The following is a 13,731-nucleotide window of genomic DNA, read 5'->3' on the forward strand; positions in this document are numbered from 1 at the left end:
GAGTTGGACAGCTCTGTGCTCACAGGAGGTTGACAAAGCACACCCCAAGCATGTTTCCACCCTAGGGCCTTTGCATTTGCTGGCCCCTTTTCCTGGGACACTCTTCTTTCAGGTCGGTGCCTGGTAGGCTCAACCCCTTCCTTCAGATCTTTGCTTCAATGTCACCTCCTCAGAGAGGGCCTCCTTCACCTCCCTATCAAAACAGCATCTTTATAATAAACTTTTTAAATAAAGTTTTAATAAACTTTATTAAAGAAAAACAACAGCATCTTCTGTCCCTCTCTATCTTCTTACTCTGTACTCCTTTTCAGCCTTTATCACTCTGGTACCATATTGTATATAGGTATATGATTCTCTGTTTATTTTCTGTCTCCCCCACTTGAAGGTAAGCTGTACAAAGGCAGACTCTTTGCTTTGTTTATAGTTATATTCCCAGCACCCATAACAATTCTTGGCACATAGTGTAAGCCCCATACATTTTAATGATTGGAGAAGCAATCACTTTGGCAGCATTGCGGTGGGGAGTCCCTCTGGGTTCTGAGCTGCTTCCTGCTGAAGTCAGAGCAATATTGAAAGCACCAAGCAATAGGTAAACTCGATCAGATTCTTCTGATTGGCTGTCACAGACTATGAGTCTGGAGTGCTCTCTTGTCCAGCGAGAGCAGACGCAGAGTTGAATACAAGAGAGGCTAACGTCCAGAAGGAGACAAGAGCCACTAACAGGGGTTTCATCTTCGTGTTTCTTGAGCTCACAAGGTATTACCCACCGTGTGAATGTGAAGAAAACAATCAGATAGCAATTAACCGGTGTGTGTAAGAACAAAGGGTCTGGGAGGCAAGTGGAGTTTGTGATAATATATTGGCATCAGGTGGAAAGTAATTTCCTGCAGCTGACATAAGTTACTTGTGATTCCATTACAATATCTCACTAGCTAACCTCAGGCACTTTTGCCCCGTGATGGTGACTTTCTGCCCTAAGCTTTCCTCTAACCCATTTATATAAACAGCACCTATTTCCCCACAATTGGCTGCTTGATTTTCCGATGTTTCCCGTCCCTGCCTATTATTTCCCTTCAAAAGGAAAACATTTTTGTGATCCCAAGTCCTCTCACCTTATTGTTTATTATTTTTTACCTGTATTCATTTTTTCGTTTATTTTACAAGTATGTTTTGAGTCCCTGCTACGCAGCAGGCAGGTGCCGGGATGCAGCAGAGGACAGAGCGACCTGTCCCTGCCCTCAGGAAGCTGAGATGAGTAAGGGAGACAGGAAACCAGTGAGCAATTACAGGCGATTCAGGTACTTGAAAATCCTAGCATTAAAGAGGGGAAACTCTCTGGACACAAAGATACTCATAGTTGCATCATGTGTAACAGCGAAATATTGGTCACAATCGATGTCCGACAACAGGGAAATATACATATCTCATGGAATATTGCAGAGCTATTAAAATGATGTCATGGGGCGCCTGGGTGGCTCAGTCGGTTGAGCGTCCAACTTCGGCTCAGATCATGATCTCGTGGTCTGTGAGTTCAAGCCCCACGTCAGGCTCTGTGCTGACAGCTGGGACCCAGGAGCCTGCTTTGGATTCTGTGTCTCCCTCTCTTTCTCTGCCCCTCCCCCACTCATGCTCTGTCCCTCTCTGTCTCAGAAATAAACATTAAAAAATAATAAAATAAAATGATGTCATGATACATCTATAACAATATGATAAGGGATATTATGTGAAGAAAGTAAAAGAAAAAATTATATGAAAAAATATGATCCCAATGATATATAAAAAAATGTATGGAAGTCCAGAAGAAAATCTAGGAAAATGTTAATAAAGACTGATAGTAGGACAATTGAAAGGATAATATTAGGTTGAACTGCATGCCGTTACTTTTTTTTTAAGGTTTACTTATTTATTTTTGAGAGAGAGAGAGTGCACATGTGCCCTGGTTGTGGGGTGTGGCGGGGGGGGGGGCTAGGGGTCGGAGCTGGAAGGGGGAGGGGCAGAGAGGAAGGGGAGAGAGGGAGAGAGAGAATCCCAAGCAGGCTCCATGCCAATGAGGGACTCCATCTCACCAACGATGAGATCGTGACCGGAGCCGAAATCAAGAGTGGGATGCTCACACAACTGAGCCAAACAGGCACCCCAACTTTTGTAAGTCTACTTCATACCATCAACCAAATATATTGATGAAAGGGGTCCAAGGCAGACTTGGATTCAAATCCCAGCTCCAATACTATGTACCATCCAGTATGCATCATCTCAGTTGTGTAACCTGAGTAGTAAATTTACTTTGTCTGGGGCCTCCGTTGCCTCGACTATAAAATGGACATAAAAATAGTTCAGACTTCAGGGTTGTATTTAAGATTAAATGCAATAATGTCTGACATACGTTCATCTCTGAATAAATGGTGGTCATAATTGTAAGGTGCCGTTTTCTTCCTTCTTTATTGTATTTTCCAAATTTCCTGTAATTAGAGTTCAAAAAAACTATCTAGTAAACATAATTGTTTAAATTTTCAAAGGGGTTGCGATCTATTCCCCAGGGATCTGGAGCCAAGTCCAGGGCTGGGAATGTGGTTGAAAGCTTTCTTCCAACCCCTGCGGTGGCTGGACTCCGCTCCACAGACAGTGACCCTGAGAGCAGGGCTTGATGTTTGTGCTTGGTGGACCCTGGGAGCTTTGTTTACAGAGGACACTCGGTCCCAGGGCCTGAACTGCCCCCTCACCTCTGCAGCTGCTACAGACTGAGCCCACGAAGAAGGCTGCCTCAGCCCACCCTGCCCCTCACAGCCTGGCCCCTGATCCCAGTCACAACAGCCTTTGGCACAGTTATCTTCTTCCCTTAAAAGCAGCCTCTGGTTCCCGAACACAGGCCCGAGCTGAACCCTGATCATGTCCCATGCCCACGGAGTGGGCTGTAGCATTTCTGTTTGTGGTGATGAAATAGTTGTGGAAACTGTTGTGATAGTTGCGTGGCATCGTGAATGTATTCAATGCCACTAAATCGTACACTTAAAAATGGCTAAAGGGGCCGATTTTACGTTATAGAGATTTTACCACAATTTTTTGAAAAGTGAAAAAAAACCACACAAAACAAAACCCAGACGAAAGAGGGCAGGGTTGACCTGTGGGATTTGGTGACAGAACCTGGGCTGACACCAGGAGGCCTCTATTTTGACCTCCATTCGGTCCCTTTGGCTCTTTGACCCTGGGTAACTTAACTCCTCTGAGGATAGATAACCCGCTGCCCTCAGGGCAGTCATGGAACTCAAATGTGACCAAATGGTGTGAAACTCTCTGTAAAACAATCAATAATTCTTAATTAGTATTATCGCCTTAACCTTGCCCCATAAAAGAAACCCATTACAAACAAAATACAATAGTACCTTTTTTTTTTTTTTAATATTTATTTAGTGCCTGAAGACCTTAAGGCTTGGAATTCTGCATAATGGAAACCTCCAGAAATAAGGACAGGTGGAGGGCAAACAAAAGGAATCTCTCAATCTCTGGCTCCTCACCAGGAAGGAGATGCTGTGTTTTTCCTGGTGTTGTGGGGAAGGTGCATATTCAAAGGTGCATAATCTAGGAGGGCTTGGTGTGTTGCCTTGGCACTGGGCAGCAGAGAAATGATGTCCTTGCCCTGTCCTGTCTTTGCCCCCCTACCTCCCCCCTCCTCTTGCCTTCCTGTCTTAGGTTGCCTTTCCCATCTGTCTCTTGGGAGATTTATTTCTGTCTCTTTTTTCATCTTAAGCAGCGGAAATGAATCATCTTTCAGCCTGTTTGGTAAACAGCCCCATGCCCTCTGACCCCCGCTGGGCTCTCTCTGGCTCCTCTGGAGCTGCCCCTGGGCTAGGTCTCACCACCCCCCCCCCCCCCCCCACACACACACACAGTCAAGACCCTCCTGGCTGGTTATTTTTGGTAATGTCCCTCTCCTCCCAGGCATGGAGGCTTGACCTCCTCTGCCCTGTGGAAAATGGGAAATGACACACAGCATTCCACATGATGATCCCACGAGCTGACCAGAGAGGGACAGGGAAAGCACGGGAGCCACCATGTTCTGAGGGTTCTATGTGCCACGCACCCACTGGCACATCTCAGTGACCCTATTAAGTGGGTCTTCCCAAATCCTCATTTTCCAGAGGAGGAGTACAAGGCTCAGAGAAGTGAAGGAATATGCCCAAGGCCACTGAGCTGGTAAGGGGTGGAGCCAAGATTCAAAACCTGTGTTCTTGGATTCATTCCATGATACCATGCTGCCCTATGTATCCACATGTGTATATGCACGTATGTTGAACTGGGGATACAGGAGGGTCAGCTAGAACTTCGGCTGCAACGATCAGGATGAAAATGGAACATCCTTGCGCATTAAGCTATATGCATATGACAGATGGGTGTTTACCTACGGAGGGGAGGACAAGCGTGAGCAGCGTGTGCTTTCCCAGGCACCTGGGGACCACAGAGAAAGGGATCAACGAGGGCCAGGGATGGGGGAGGGAGACCCCAGATTCCAGACCACCTGAACCCTGCCCACACCTCACAGCGATGGAACCTCGCAGATAAAAGTGCCTAGTTGATGGGGCGCCTGGGTGGCGCAGTCGGTTAAGCGTCCGACTTCAGCCAGGTCACGATCTCTCGGTCCGTGAGTTCGAGCCCCGCGTCGGGCTCTGGGCTGATGGCTCGGAGCCTGGAGCCTGTTTCCGATTCTGTGTCTCCCTCTCTCTCTGCCCCTCCCCCGTTCATGCTCTGTCTCTCTCTGTTCCCCCCCCCAAAAAAAAGTGCCTAGTTGAGTCCGCGTTGGTGAAACCACGCTTCCTGGTGAACACAGTCATGCAACTATTGGACTTCTAAAAATGTGCAGGTGCTGTTTCTAGGAATTATGTGGGATACAGAAATAAATCTGCTGACGTCAAACTATCCAGCGAGGCCACGTGTGTATTGGAGGTGTGGGAGGGATTAATATAAATACATAAATAACCGATGCAGCGTAGATAGAAAATGCTCAGGGCCAAAGGGATGGACGGATCCTGTAACAGGGTTCTAGCAGGACCAGAAGCTGGAGAGATTGCTCTAGGCTGGGTATTGAGGAGGGCTTCCTGGGGAGGTCTCTAAGTAGATGTAAGCGCTACATCAGTAGAAAGCTTTAACGGAAGTTAGATCCTGTCTAATTTTCCACGGAGCCCAGAGACACAGACATGCCCTTATTCCCCTTTTACAGAGGTGGAAACTGAGGCCAGAGAGGTCGACTGGGATGTCCACAGTCCCGCAGCTAGCAAGCGGCCGACGGGTTTTTGCTCTTGGGCCAGCCAGCGTGAGGGTCTCCCAGTCCCGCACTCGGGTCCTCCCCGCGGGACGGGCTCCAGCTGGGCGCAGAGTGGCTGGAGCTGGGGCCGCCGGCACGCGCCGGGGGCGGGGCCGAAGGGCCGGAGGGGCGGGGCTGGCTGGCTGGCGGCGGCGCTGGCGCGCGGGAGGCGCAGGGTCTGAGTCTCTTTCCACCTGCCGGCGCGAGCGCAGCGCCATGGGCGGCCGCCAGCCGGGGGACCGCCGGGCTGAGCCCCGCTGAGCCCACCGGGCCGGCCATGGGCGACCGCGAGCGCAACAAGAAGCGGCTGCTGGAGCTGCTGCAGGCGGCGGGCACCGGCAACTCTCACTGCGCCGACTGCGGGGCGGCGGGTAAGGGCGCGGCGGCCCGGAGCAGGACCCCTGCCCTTCTCCCCTCCTTCCAGACCCGGTCCCGTCCCGGGCCCCCGCCGGACTCGGGCGTGACCCTTCTGACACCTTCGCACCCAGCCCGCGAATCTCCGACCCGCGCCCCTGGCCGAGCTCTCCACATCCGATGCGGCGCCCACCCGAACCCAGATCCCCTGACCTCCCCACTCTGGACCCCTACACTAGACCCGGACCCGGATGCCCTGACCGTCTCGATCGCCTCCCAGCCAGACACGTCCCCCCCTTCCCCCCCAGACCTCAGTCCCTGACGTCTTCATCCGGACCTGGTCACCTCCCACGCTCTCGGACCCAAACATCCCCCACACCGAGGGGTCCAGGCCCACGGCTCCTGACCTTCCAGTGACCCCTTCCCTGCCCCCGGACGCCCCGGGTCCTCCCACGTTCCTGTCGCGCAGCGCGCGGACCCTGCGGACGTCCAGGGGCCCTGCGGCGCACTTCCCCACCTGCAGCTCCCCAGCTTGGCGTCCCGGGGTCGGCCCCTCCCTCCGCGCTCTCCTCTCGGTTCCCCGGAGTCTTGTCACTTCCACTTCGTGCTCGCCGCAACTTCTCGCCCCGCATCCCTACACTCCTTCCAGGATCATCCTGGTCGCCTCCGTGCCTTGGCGGGTGGGCTGACCAGAAGGTTGCATGCGGGTATCTTAGTTAACAAGGTGGGGGGGGGGGGGGACCGAGAGAGAAAGGTTTCTCAGCCTGGGCAGCGCTGGGCACCTCCGCATGAATTCTAACCGCCAAGCCCGCCTCTCCCAGCACCCCCAGCCCAGCCCTGGTCTCCGTGCCTAGCTCACCATACAACTCCCCTTCTACCCTCTTTGCCCCGCAGATCCTGACTGGGCCTCCTACAAGCTGGGCATCTTCATCTGTCTGAATTGCTCCGGCGTCCACCGCAACTTCCCAGACATCAGCAGAGTTAAATCCGTGAGACTTGACTTCTGGGATGACAGTACCGTGGAGGTAGCGAGGGGCGCGCGTGGACAGCCTTGGAACCGCAGAACCGGGGTGGAGGCGGTGGGTAGGGCGTCCAGAGCAGGAAACTGAGTTCCAGAGAGGAGCAAGAACTAGCAAGAGAAAACACAGCCTGTTAGAGTGCCTGCCTAGACAGAGGCCCTGAGTTCAAGGCCCTGAGCTTGTTATTTCCCTCAGTTTCCACATCTGTATTGTAAGGATACCACTACCCCTTCCCCCGGTTGCCTTAAGGATTAAATGTAGGCTCAATGCCTACAAAATAAATAGTCAAGTAACAGCTGCTGTTATCATTAGCTGAAGTCTTGGACTGGACTGGAACAGTATACTGATCATGGTCTGCAGTCCCCCTTCCGGCCCCCATAACCAGGAAGGGCACCATTTTGCCCTCCTGACCTATGCAAATGGATGCAATCTGGATGATAATACCGTTTTTGGCCAGAAGACCTTCAGAGAACAAGCACTTCTAAACTGTACTGGTTGGCTGAGGATTTCAAGGACTATTGGAGGAGCAGGCCCATGTTTACAGAGAGCCCACTCTGTGCCGGGCCCTGTGCTAGATGCCTTATTCGTCGGACACATAGTTACTGTAAGCTTACTAGGTGCTGGGTGTTAAGGAAAGAACAATGAATGAGATAAAGTCTCGTCCCACGGGGAGCTTACACCCTTCTAGTGCAGGGGAAAGACAGGAAACCAGTAACCAGCACATAGACCTGAAGGTTGTTTCTTTGTGCTTACAACCCCCCTGTTAAGCTTTCTTCATTTTTGCAGTTGAAATCCCGGAAGCTCACAGGGTTAAATATCGCCCAGGGGTCACTCAGTGAATAAACGGAACAGCTGGAATGTGAAATCTGCTCTGTTGGGGTCCAAAGCCCATGCAAATCCTGGGTCACAGCCCAGCAGCCCCAGGGGAGGGGAGAAGGGTTCACTCTGCTCACAGGATGTGAATTAGCAACCTGATGTCTCTTCCCACATGGGCCCTAACCCCAGATATGCCACCTCTGTTACTGAGTGCTAACTCTTGGCCAGGGCCACTCTTGGCATGTCTGCCTCTGGGTACCTCGGGCGTCATAGGGCCCCAGTGATCACCCTGACTTAAGTACTCAGTGGCGCCAGCTCTGACTTCTTCCATCCCCCAGCTACGTCTATCCGCTGCAGGCTTGCCGGGACTGGTGCTGGTGGTCCTGGCCATCTGTGGAGGGGGTGGGACAAAGTACATGCGCTTTGGAGTTGGACAGGTTTGGGTTCAAATCCTAGCTCTCCACTTTCTAGCTGTGCCACCTTGAGTAAGTCACCTAACCTCTCCGAGCCCCAGTTGCCTCACCTTTAAAATGAGGATGGCGGTATTAAAATTGTTGAGGGGATGGAATGAAGTAATGGGTAAGAACTGTGAAGGTCTCTGCCAGCGTGAGGCGTGGTTGTTACTGCACCTCAGTGTTCTGGCCTGGGGCTTCCCAGCAGCATGAATGACCAAGCCTGGGGTGCATCAAACCCCAAGTAGGAGTGTCTCCTGACTGGGTCTAGGAGCCAGTGGGAAGAGTGGCCTTCTGGGTAGACCATGGTTTCATTTCACATTTCTTCATGTTCTAATATTACCCCAACTTGCCGCTGTCTTGCAGTTTATGACCCACAACGGGAACCTCCGTGTGAAGGCCAAGTATGAAGCCAGAGTCCCTGCTTTCTACTATATCCCCCAGGCCAACGACTGTCTGTGAGTGGGTGATTTCTCGGTCTCACCTCCCCCACCCCTGTTCCATTTGTCTGTGGTGGTCTTTTCTTTTCTTAAAAAAATTTTTAATGCCTATATCTGAGAGAGAGAGAAAGCACGGGGGAGGGGCAGAGAGAAAGGGGGACAGAGGGTCCAAAGCAGGCTCCGCTCTGACAGCAGAGAACCTAACGCGGGCCTCGAACTCACAAACCGTGAGATCATGACCTGAGCCGAAGTCGGACTCTTAACTGACTGAGCCACCCAGGCGCCCCTGTGGTGGTCTTTTCTATGGACCTGGTGGATCCAGAAAGACATTTGGTACTGTCATGGAGAACACGTAGACGTGGCCTAGTTCCCTCTCTGTCTTTATTGCGTGGATTGTCACTTCACTGTCTGGGACTCAGTTTCCAAGCTGTGAAATAGGGCATTTTCTCTGTGATTCCTTTGCCTCTGATGTTCTCCTAGCCTACTGGTGGTGGCTAACTTGATAGAGAAGAAAAACGCTGGTATTTTAGTAGAGCAAATGTGTTCCAGCTACTTCCTGTGGAGTGTTGTGCCCAAGGCTGTCCCACAGGAACTCAGCATAGCTGCAACGCAGCTGTCTGGCCTCAGGTCCCTAAGTAGTAACCATATAAATAAGAGTAGCCACTAATATTCATTGAGCTTTACCTAGGTACCTGTGCTAAATGCTTATGGGCATGAATTTGTTTAATTCAACAACTCTGAGACAACACTGCCTTGATCTCCATGATACAGATGAGGTACCTGAGGCTCATAGAGACAGAACTGGGACTGACTAGCCCATCTGACACCAGGGCCTGCTGTTGGGTACCATGGCACTGGGGAAATTCAATATAAGGGCGGGAAGCTGTGAAGCATCATGAGGTTTCAGGTCCCTGCACGTGAGGGGTCAGTGTGACTTCAGCCTCTGCAGGACTGACTGCCTGAGGCTTAGCCTCCCTCCCAGGGACTCAGCCTCACTGCCAGGGTTGCTAGGCAGCGCCCCACGCCCACCCCCAGTATAAATGTGAAGAAGGTACCCTTTGGGCAGATATAGCTCATGGGGGGTATGGATTGCGGAGGGCAGGCTGTATTTCAGCCACCACTGTCTTCTAGTGTCAGCAGGAAGCTCTTGGCCAGTGCACCAACTGTACAACTGTACTTAGTACCCTGCCATTTCCCAATATTTAAGCAACCCAGGGGCTACTGATGTAGCATGGAGTGGCAGGGGAGGCACAGTATTGCACTCAGAGGATCCCAGTATCGTTTCCTGACTCTACCACTCTGTAGCTGTGAAAAGGTGGACAAGTTACCCAACTTCTCTGAATCATGGCATCATCATCTGTGAAATGTAGATAATGATGCCCATATCATGGCATGGTGGTAGAGATTAAATGAGATAATTTGTGTAAAATGTCTCACAGGCCACATGACGGGCTAGTTTTAACCCGTTTCTTTGGAATGCTGTCTGGTCCCTGGGCCAGCTGAGGGATGTGCCAGGCTTAACTCGAGAGGGTCTGGCTCACCTTGCCTCACTGCTGCCACTCAGCCCTTTGCTGCAAAGAGAAAGGAACAGGCATTTGATGAACACCTACTACGTGCTCAGCTTTCTGCCAGCACTACAGATACTACTTGCTGTGACTTTAACCACAGCCCTGTACCTTACCCGCTTTTAGCAGAACACTCACGGCTTCTTCCCTGTAATTCTAAAGGTCCTTGAAGTAGTTTCCCACCTCTAGGACCAGGCCTGGGGCCTCAGTCTCCGTTCCCTCTCCCGGCTCTGATCCTGTCACTCAGGATTCCATGGTGGGCTTGGTGACTCTCCTCAACGTGCTGGGTGTGAGGGCTGTCCATTAGGTAGGACTCTTGGTGGTAAGTGACAGAAACCCAGTTTAAACCAGCTTAGGCATGAGGGGATTTTATGGGTTCTGGGAATCAGACTGTAGGAGGGACACAGGTGGAGCCACCCTCAGGAAGGACAAGCCAGGAGCTCAAACGCTGTCAGGCCTCTCCTACTCTGTCTGGCTCTCATTCCTGCACCTTTTCCTCAGCCAGGCTTTTTTCATAGAGCTGGGAACAAGGCCACTTCCCGGTCCCTGGCCCCAGCTCTCAGCCTGACCCAGAGAGGGCTTCCAATCTATCCCTCTCTTGGTTTTGCTCCACACAGCCCAGGGCAGAGCTCTGATTGGCCAGTTCAGGCCAAGGGCCCAGCTCTAGGTCATTCCCAGTGTCTTGGAAGTAAACCTTGGAACATTTCCCTGGAAGAGGCAAAAGGGAACCAAACAGTTGAAATAAGTTTCCTGCAGGGTTCATGGAGGACAATATCTGATTAAGCTAACATTAAACTCCTGCTATGTGCTGATCGTGGTACTAGGCCCTTTTATATACATTTAAACCCCTCCTAGACCCTGAGGGGTAGGTAGGTATAATATTATTGACATATCCCCAAGTTCAGAGAAGTTAAGTAACTTGCTGTTGGTCACACAACGGATAAATCGTAGAGGAGGATGAGGTCCCAGGTGGTTGGACCCCTATGTCACTGCTCTGTCCAGTGTGGCATGCCCAGACTTTGTGGGAAAGCCACAGGAAGAGGTTCATGGACTCCCCTGGCGTCAGCTTATGAGCATGCAGTGGGGGGTGGCAGTGTAGATGGTCCAGGGGAGCCGGTTGACCTAGAGGGCTGGGCTGGGGTTGGAATAGCCCAGTAGTTTTCATAGAGCCCCTTGGGGGAAATCTTTTTCCTCAGGAGACACTGGAAGTATCTAAAGGCATTTTGGGGTGTCCTAACTAGGGGTGGGGGACTATTGGCATCTAGGGGATAGAGGCCAGAAATGCTGCTAAACCGGCTACAGAACACAGGATGCTGCCCCCTCCCCCACAACAAAGAATTAGCCCCAAGTGTAACGGTAACAAGGCTGAGAAGCCCTGGGTAGTCTGAGCAGACAGTTGTTGTGGTGCTCCCACCCTGTGGTAAGAGGATGCACCAGACACAGTTGACTAAGGGCTCTCTCTTTTTAGGGTCTTAAAGGAACAGTGGATTCGAGCTAAGTATGAAAGACAGGAATTCATGGCCGATGGGAAAACCATCTCACCCCCAGGTAAGTTCTTTTGTGGTCTGCATTCTAATGAGTCCTGGAGAATAGAGTGTCTGAGTATCAGGGCCTAATCAGGAGATATCTGCCGGCCTCACTCTGGCCACAGAGGCCAAGGTGTGGGTTCCTCTGCCTCTGAAACAGCAACATGTCAGCTGGTGGGGTTTTATGGTCTGAGTGGTTGAGAAGCATTTTTATCTCAGGTCCCCGCAGGGCCACAAGTGTGTATAGAGTCTTAGTATAAAATTGCAGGAAGACTCACCCTCTGGGCAGAGTTATTAGAAAAAGGCACCCCTGCTCCTGGTGAGGGTAGCCCCTGGTGCGGCACGAGGCTCGGGAAGGCACACGGGAGGGATTTCAGCCTCCCTTTCCACCTTTGTGTGGGGCACGACCTCATCGCTGGCCCTCGACCCCTGGCGGTTGCTGCCCAGCTGCTCTGAGTCCAAGCTGACACCGACCCAGAGTACAAAGTGCACAAAACCACTGTGAGGACCCAGCAGCAGCCGGTGTCAGCGCTCCTAGCCACCAGGAGCACGCGGTATTCTTTGGCCAGCGGGTGCCTGGAGGTCGCTCATTATTTCCGCCCTCTGGAGAGTTTCATTAGGCCGATGTCAACGTGAAGTCGGGCAGGACCATATGGGCGTCTTTCAGAATCATCCCGTTTCTCAGGGCTTAGCCTCCTTAAGGGCTTACTCTGTCTTGTGAAACAGCCAAAGAAGGAAGTTAGTGGGGGGAGCCCAAACAAAATCATAAGACATTGCGAATTTGGCTCCAGAGGGAACCCTGCGTGCTGCAGCTGATAGAGCTAAGTTAGATTTGAGAGGTTTTTAGCACGGGGTGGAGCGTTCATTCTCCCCTTAAGGAGGTAGAATCTTGAGGGTGTAGGTGTTCACTCTTTCTCATCTTTGGCGGCCAAGGTAACCGAGAAGGGTTCTTGTGGAAGCGGGGAAGAGACAATGCACAGTTCCTGAGAAGGAAGTTTGTTCTCCTGGCAAGAGAAGGCCTCCTGAAATACTATACTAAAGAAGAGGTAAGAGGCCAGACCGGCGAGGGCTCCCCTCCCTGAGCCCTGGCTCCCACCCCCCGCCGGAGGCTGCATTTAAATCAATGGTGCTGAGCCTTATGGCTAGTCTCAGACACTGAGCGTCCAGCACTACATTCTGCCGCTCTTCCTTGGTGATGCAACTCACAGAGTCCACAAAAAAACACACCTTCTCTTCGCTTCAAATCGGATTAAGCCTTGGATGATCACTTGAATTTACTTCACCTATTCATGCGCGCGAGAATTTATTTAGTGAGCACCTACTATACACTAGGCATAATTGCAAGCACTGGGGAAACAGCAGTGAACTAAACGAAGCTGCTGTTCTCACGGGGCTTTCATTCTAGTGGAAGGAGACAGGTGGTAAACCAAAACGTACGTCGATATATGACATGTGAGGTGGTAGGAGGCGCTATGAAGTATAATAAAAGAGGGCGAAGAGTCAGAGAGGATGGCGAGAGCCTGGCTGGCAACACACAGTGGTCGGGGAAGGCCCCTCTGATGACATTTAAGCAGAGAAGTGAACACAAGTGAGCAAGTCATGTGCATATGCGGGGAAAGAGTAGAAGTAGAGGGAGCACGATGTGCAGAAGCCCTGAATACGGCCGTGGCCATGGCTGGCACACACACCGCGTGCCAGTTAGAAAATGGCTCCTCTGAGACGGCGCAGCCCCGGGGCCCCAGTCTAGACGACCAGGAGCCTAGCCTGCAGTTTTCCCTTGCGCCTTAATCCGGGGACTTTTTGTTTAGTGTGCAGACTACTCGACCATAAGCCACAGCCCTGGCCTGAGTTGGGTGTGTGGTTGGTGGATTCGTAGGGCATCAAGGAAACCAAAGTGGAATGTGCAGAGGGAGCAAAGAAAAGGAGGGAAAGAGGTGAACCCATGCAGGTGAGGACCTTGTAGGGCCTAGTAAGACTCAAGATTGTTTTCTGTTTTTGTTTTTTTATTGAAACAGCTTTATCAAGACCTAAATTCACTGGGCGCCTGGGTGGCTCAGTCGGTTAAGCGCCCAACTTCAGCTCAGGTCATGGTCTCACGGCTCCTGAATTCGAGCCCCGTGTCGGGCTCTGCGCTGTGTCAGCATGGAGCCTGCTTGGGATCTTCTGTCCTCCTCTCTCTCTCTCTGCCCCTCTCCTGCTTCTACACTCCCTCTCTCTTTCTCTCTCTTTCAAAAGCAAATAAAGAATTTAAAAAATATATGTA

At 51.6% G+C, this 13,731-nt stretch overlaps 1 protein-coding gene across 6 annotated transcripts in view; it reads left to right on the forward strand.

The window, feature by feature from the left end:
- The first annotated feature begins 5,436 nt into the window (after window positions 1-5,436).
- The window catches only part of ADAP2 (ArfGAP with dual PH domains 2), a 33,135-nt gene continuing 24,840 nt past the window's right edge, over window positions 5,437-13,731 (forward strand). The window contains exons 1-5 of one of the 6 annotated variants that reach the window (XM_027034436.2): window positions 5,437-5,667; window positions 6,545-6,675; window positions 8,304-8,395; window positions 11,411-11,490; window positions 12,402-12,514. In XM_027034436.2, the coding sequence (XP_026890237.1) occupies window positions 5,574-5,667; window positions 6,545-6,675; window positions 8,304-8,395; window positions 11,411-11,490; window positions 12,402-12,514 (510 nt within the window). In that variant the 5' untranslated portion in view covers window positions 5,437-5,573. Of the gene's footprint in view, window positions 5,668-6,191; window positions 6,347-6,544; window positions 6,676-8,303; window positions 8,396-11,410; window positions 11,491-12,401; window positions 12,515-13,731 lie in introns of those variants that run through there. The other 5 variants (XM_027034435.2, XM_027034431.2, XM_027034434.2 and 2 more) reach the window with 5 other exon arrangements.

This window comes from Acinonyx jubatus, chromosome E1 (genome assembly GCF_027475565.1).
Source record: "Acinonyx jubatus isolate Ajub_Pintada_27869175 chromosome E1, VMU_Ajub_asm_v1.0, whole genome shotgun sequence".
Lineage (NCBI taxonomy): Eukaryota > Metazoa > Chordata > Mammalia > Carnivora > Felidae > Acinonyx > Acinonyx jubatus.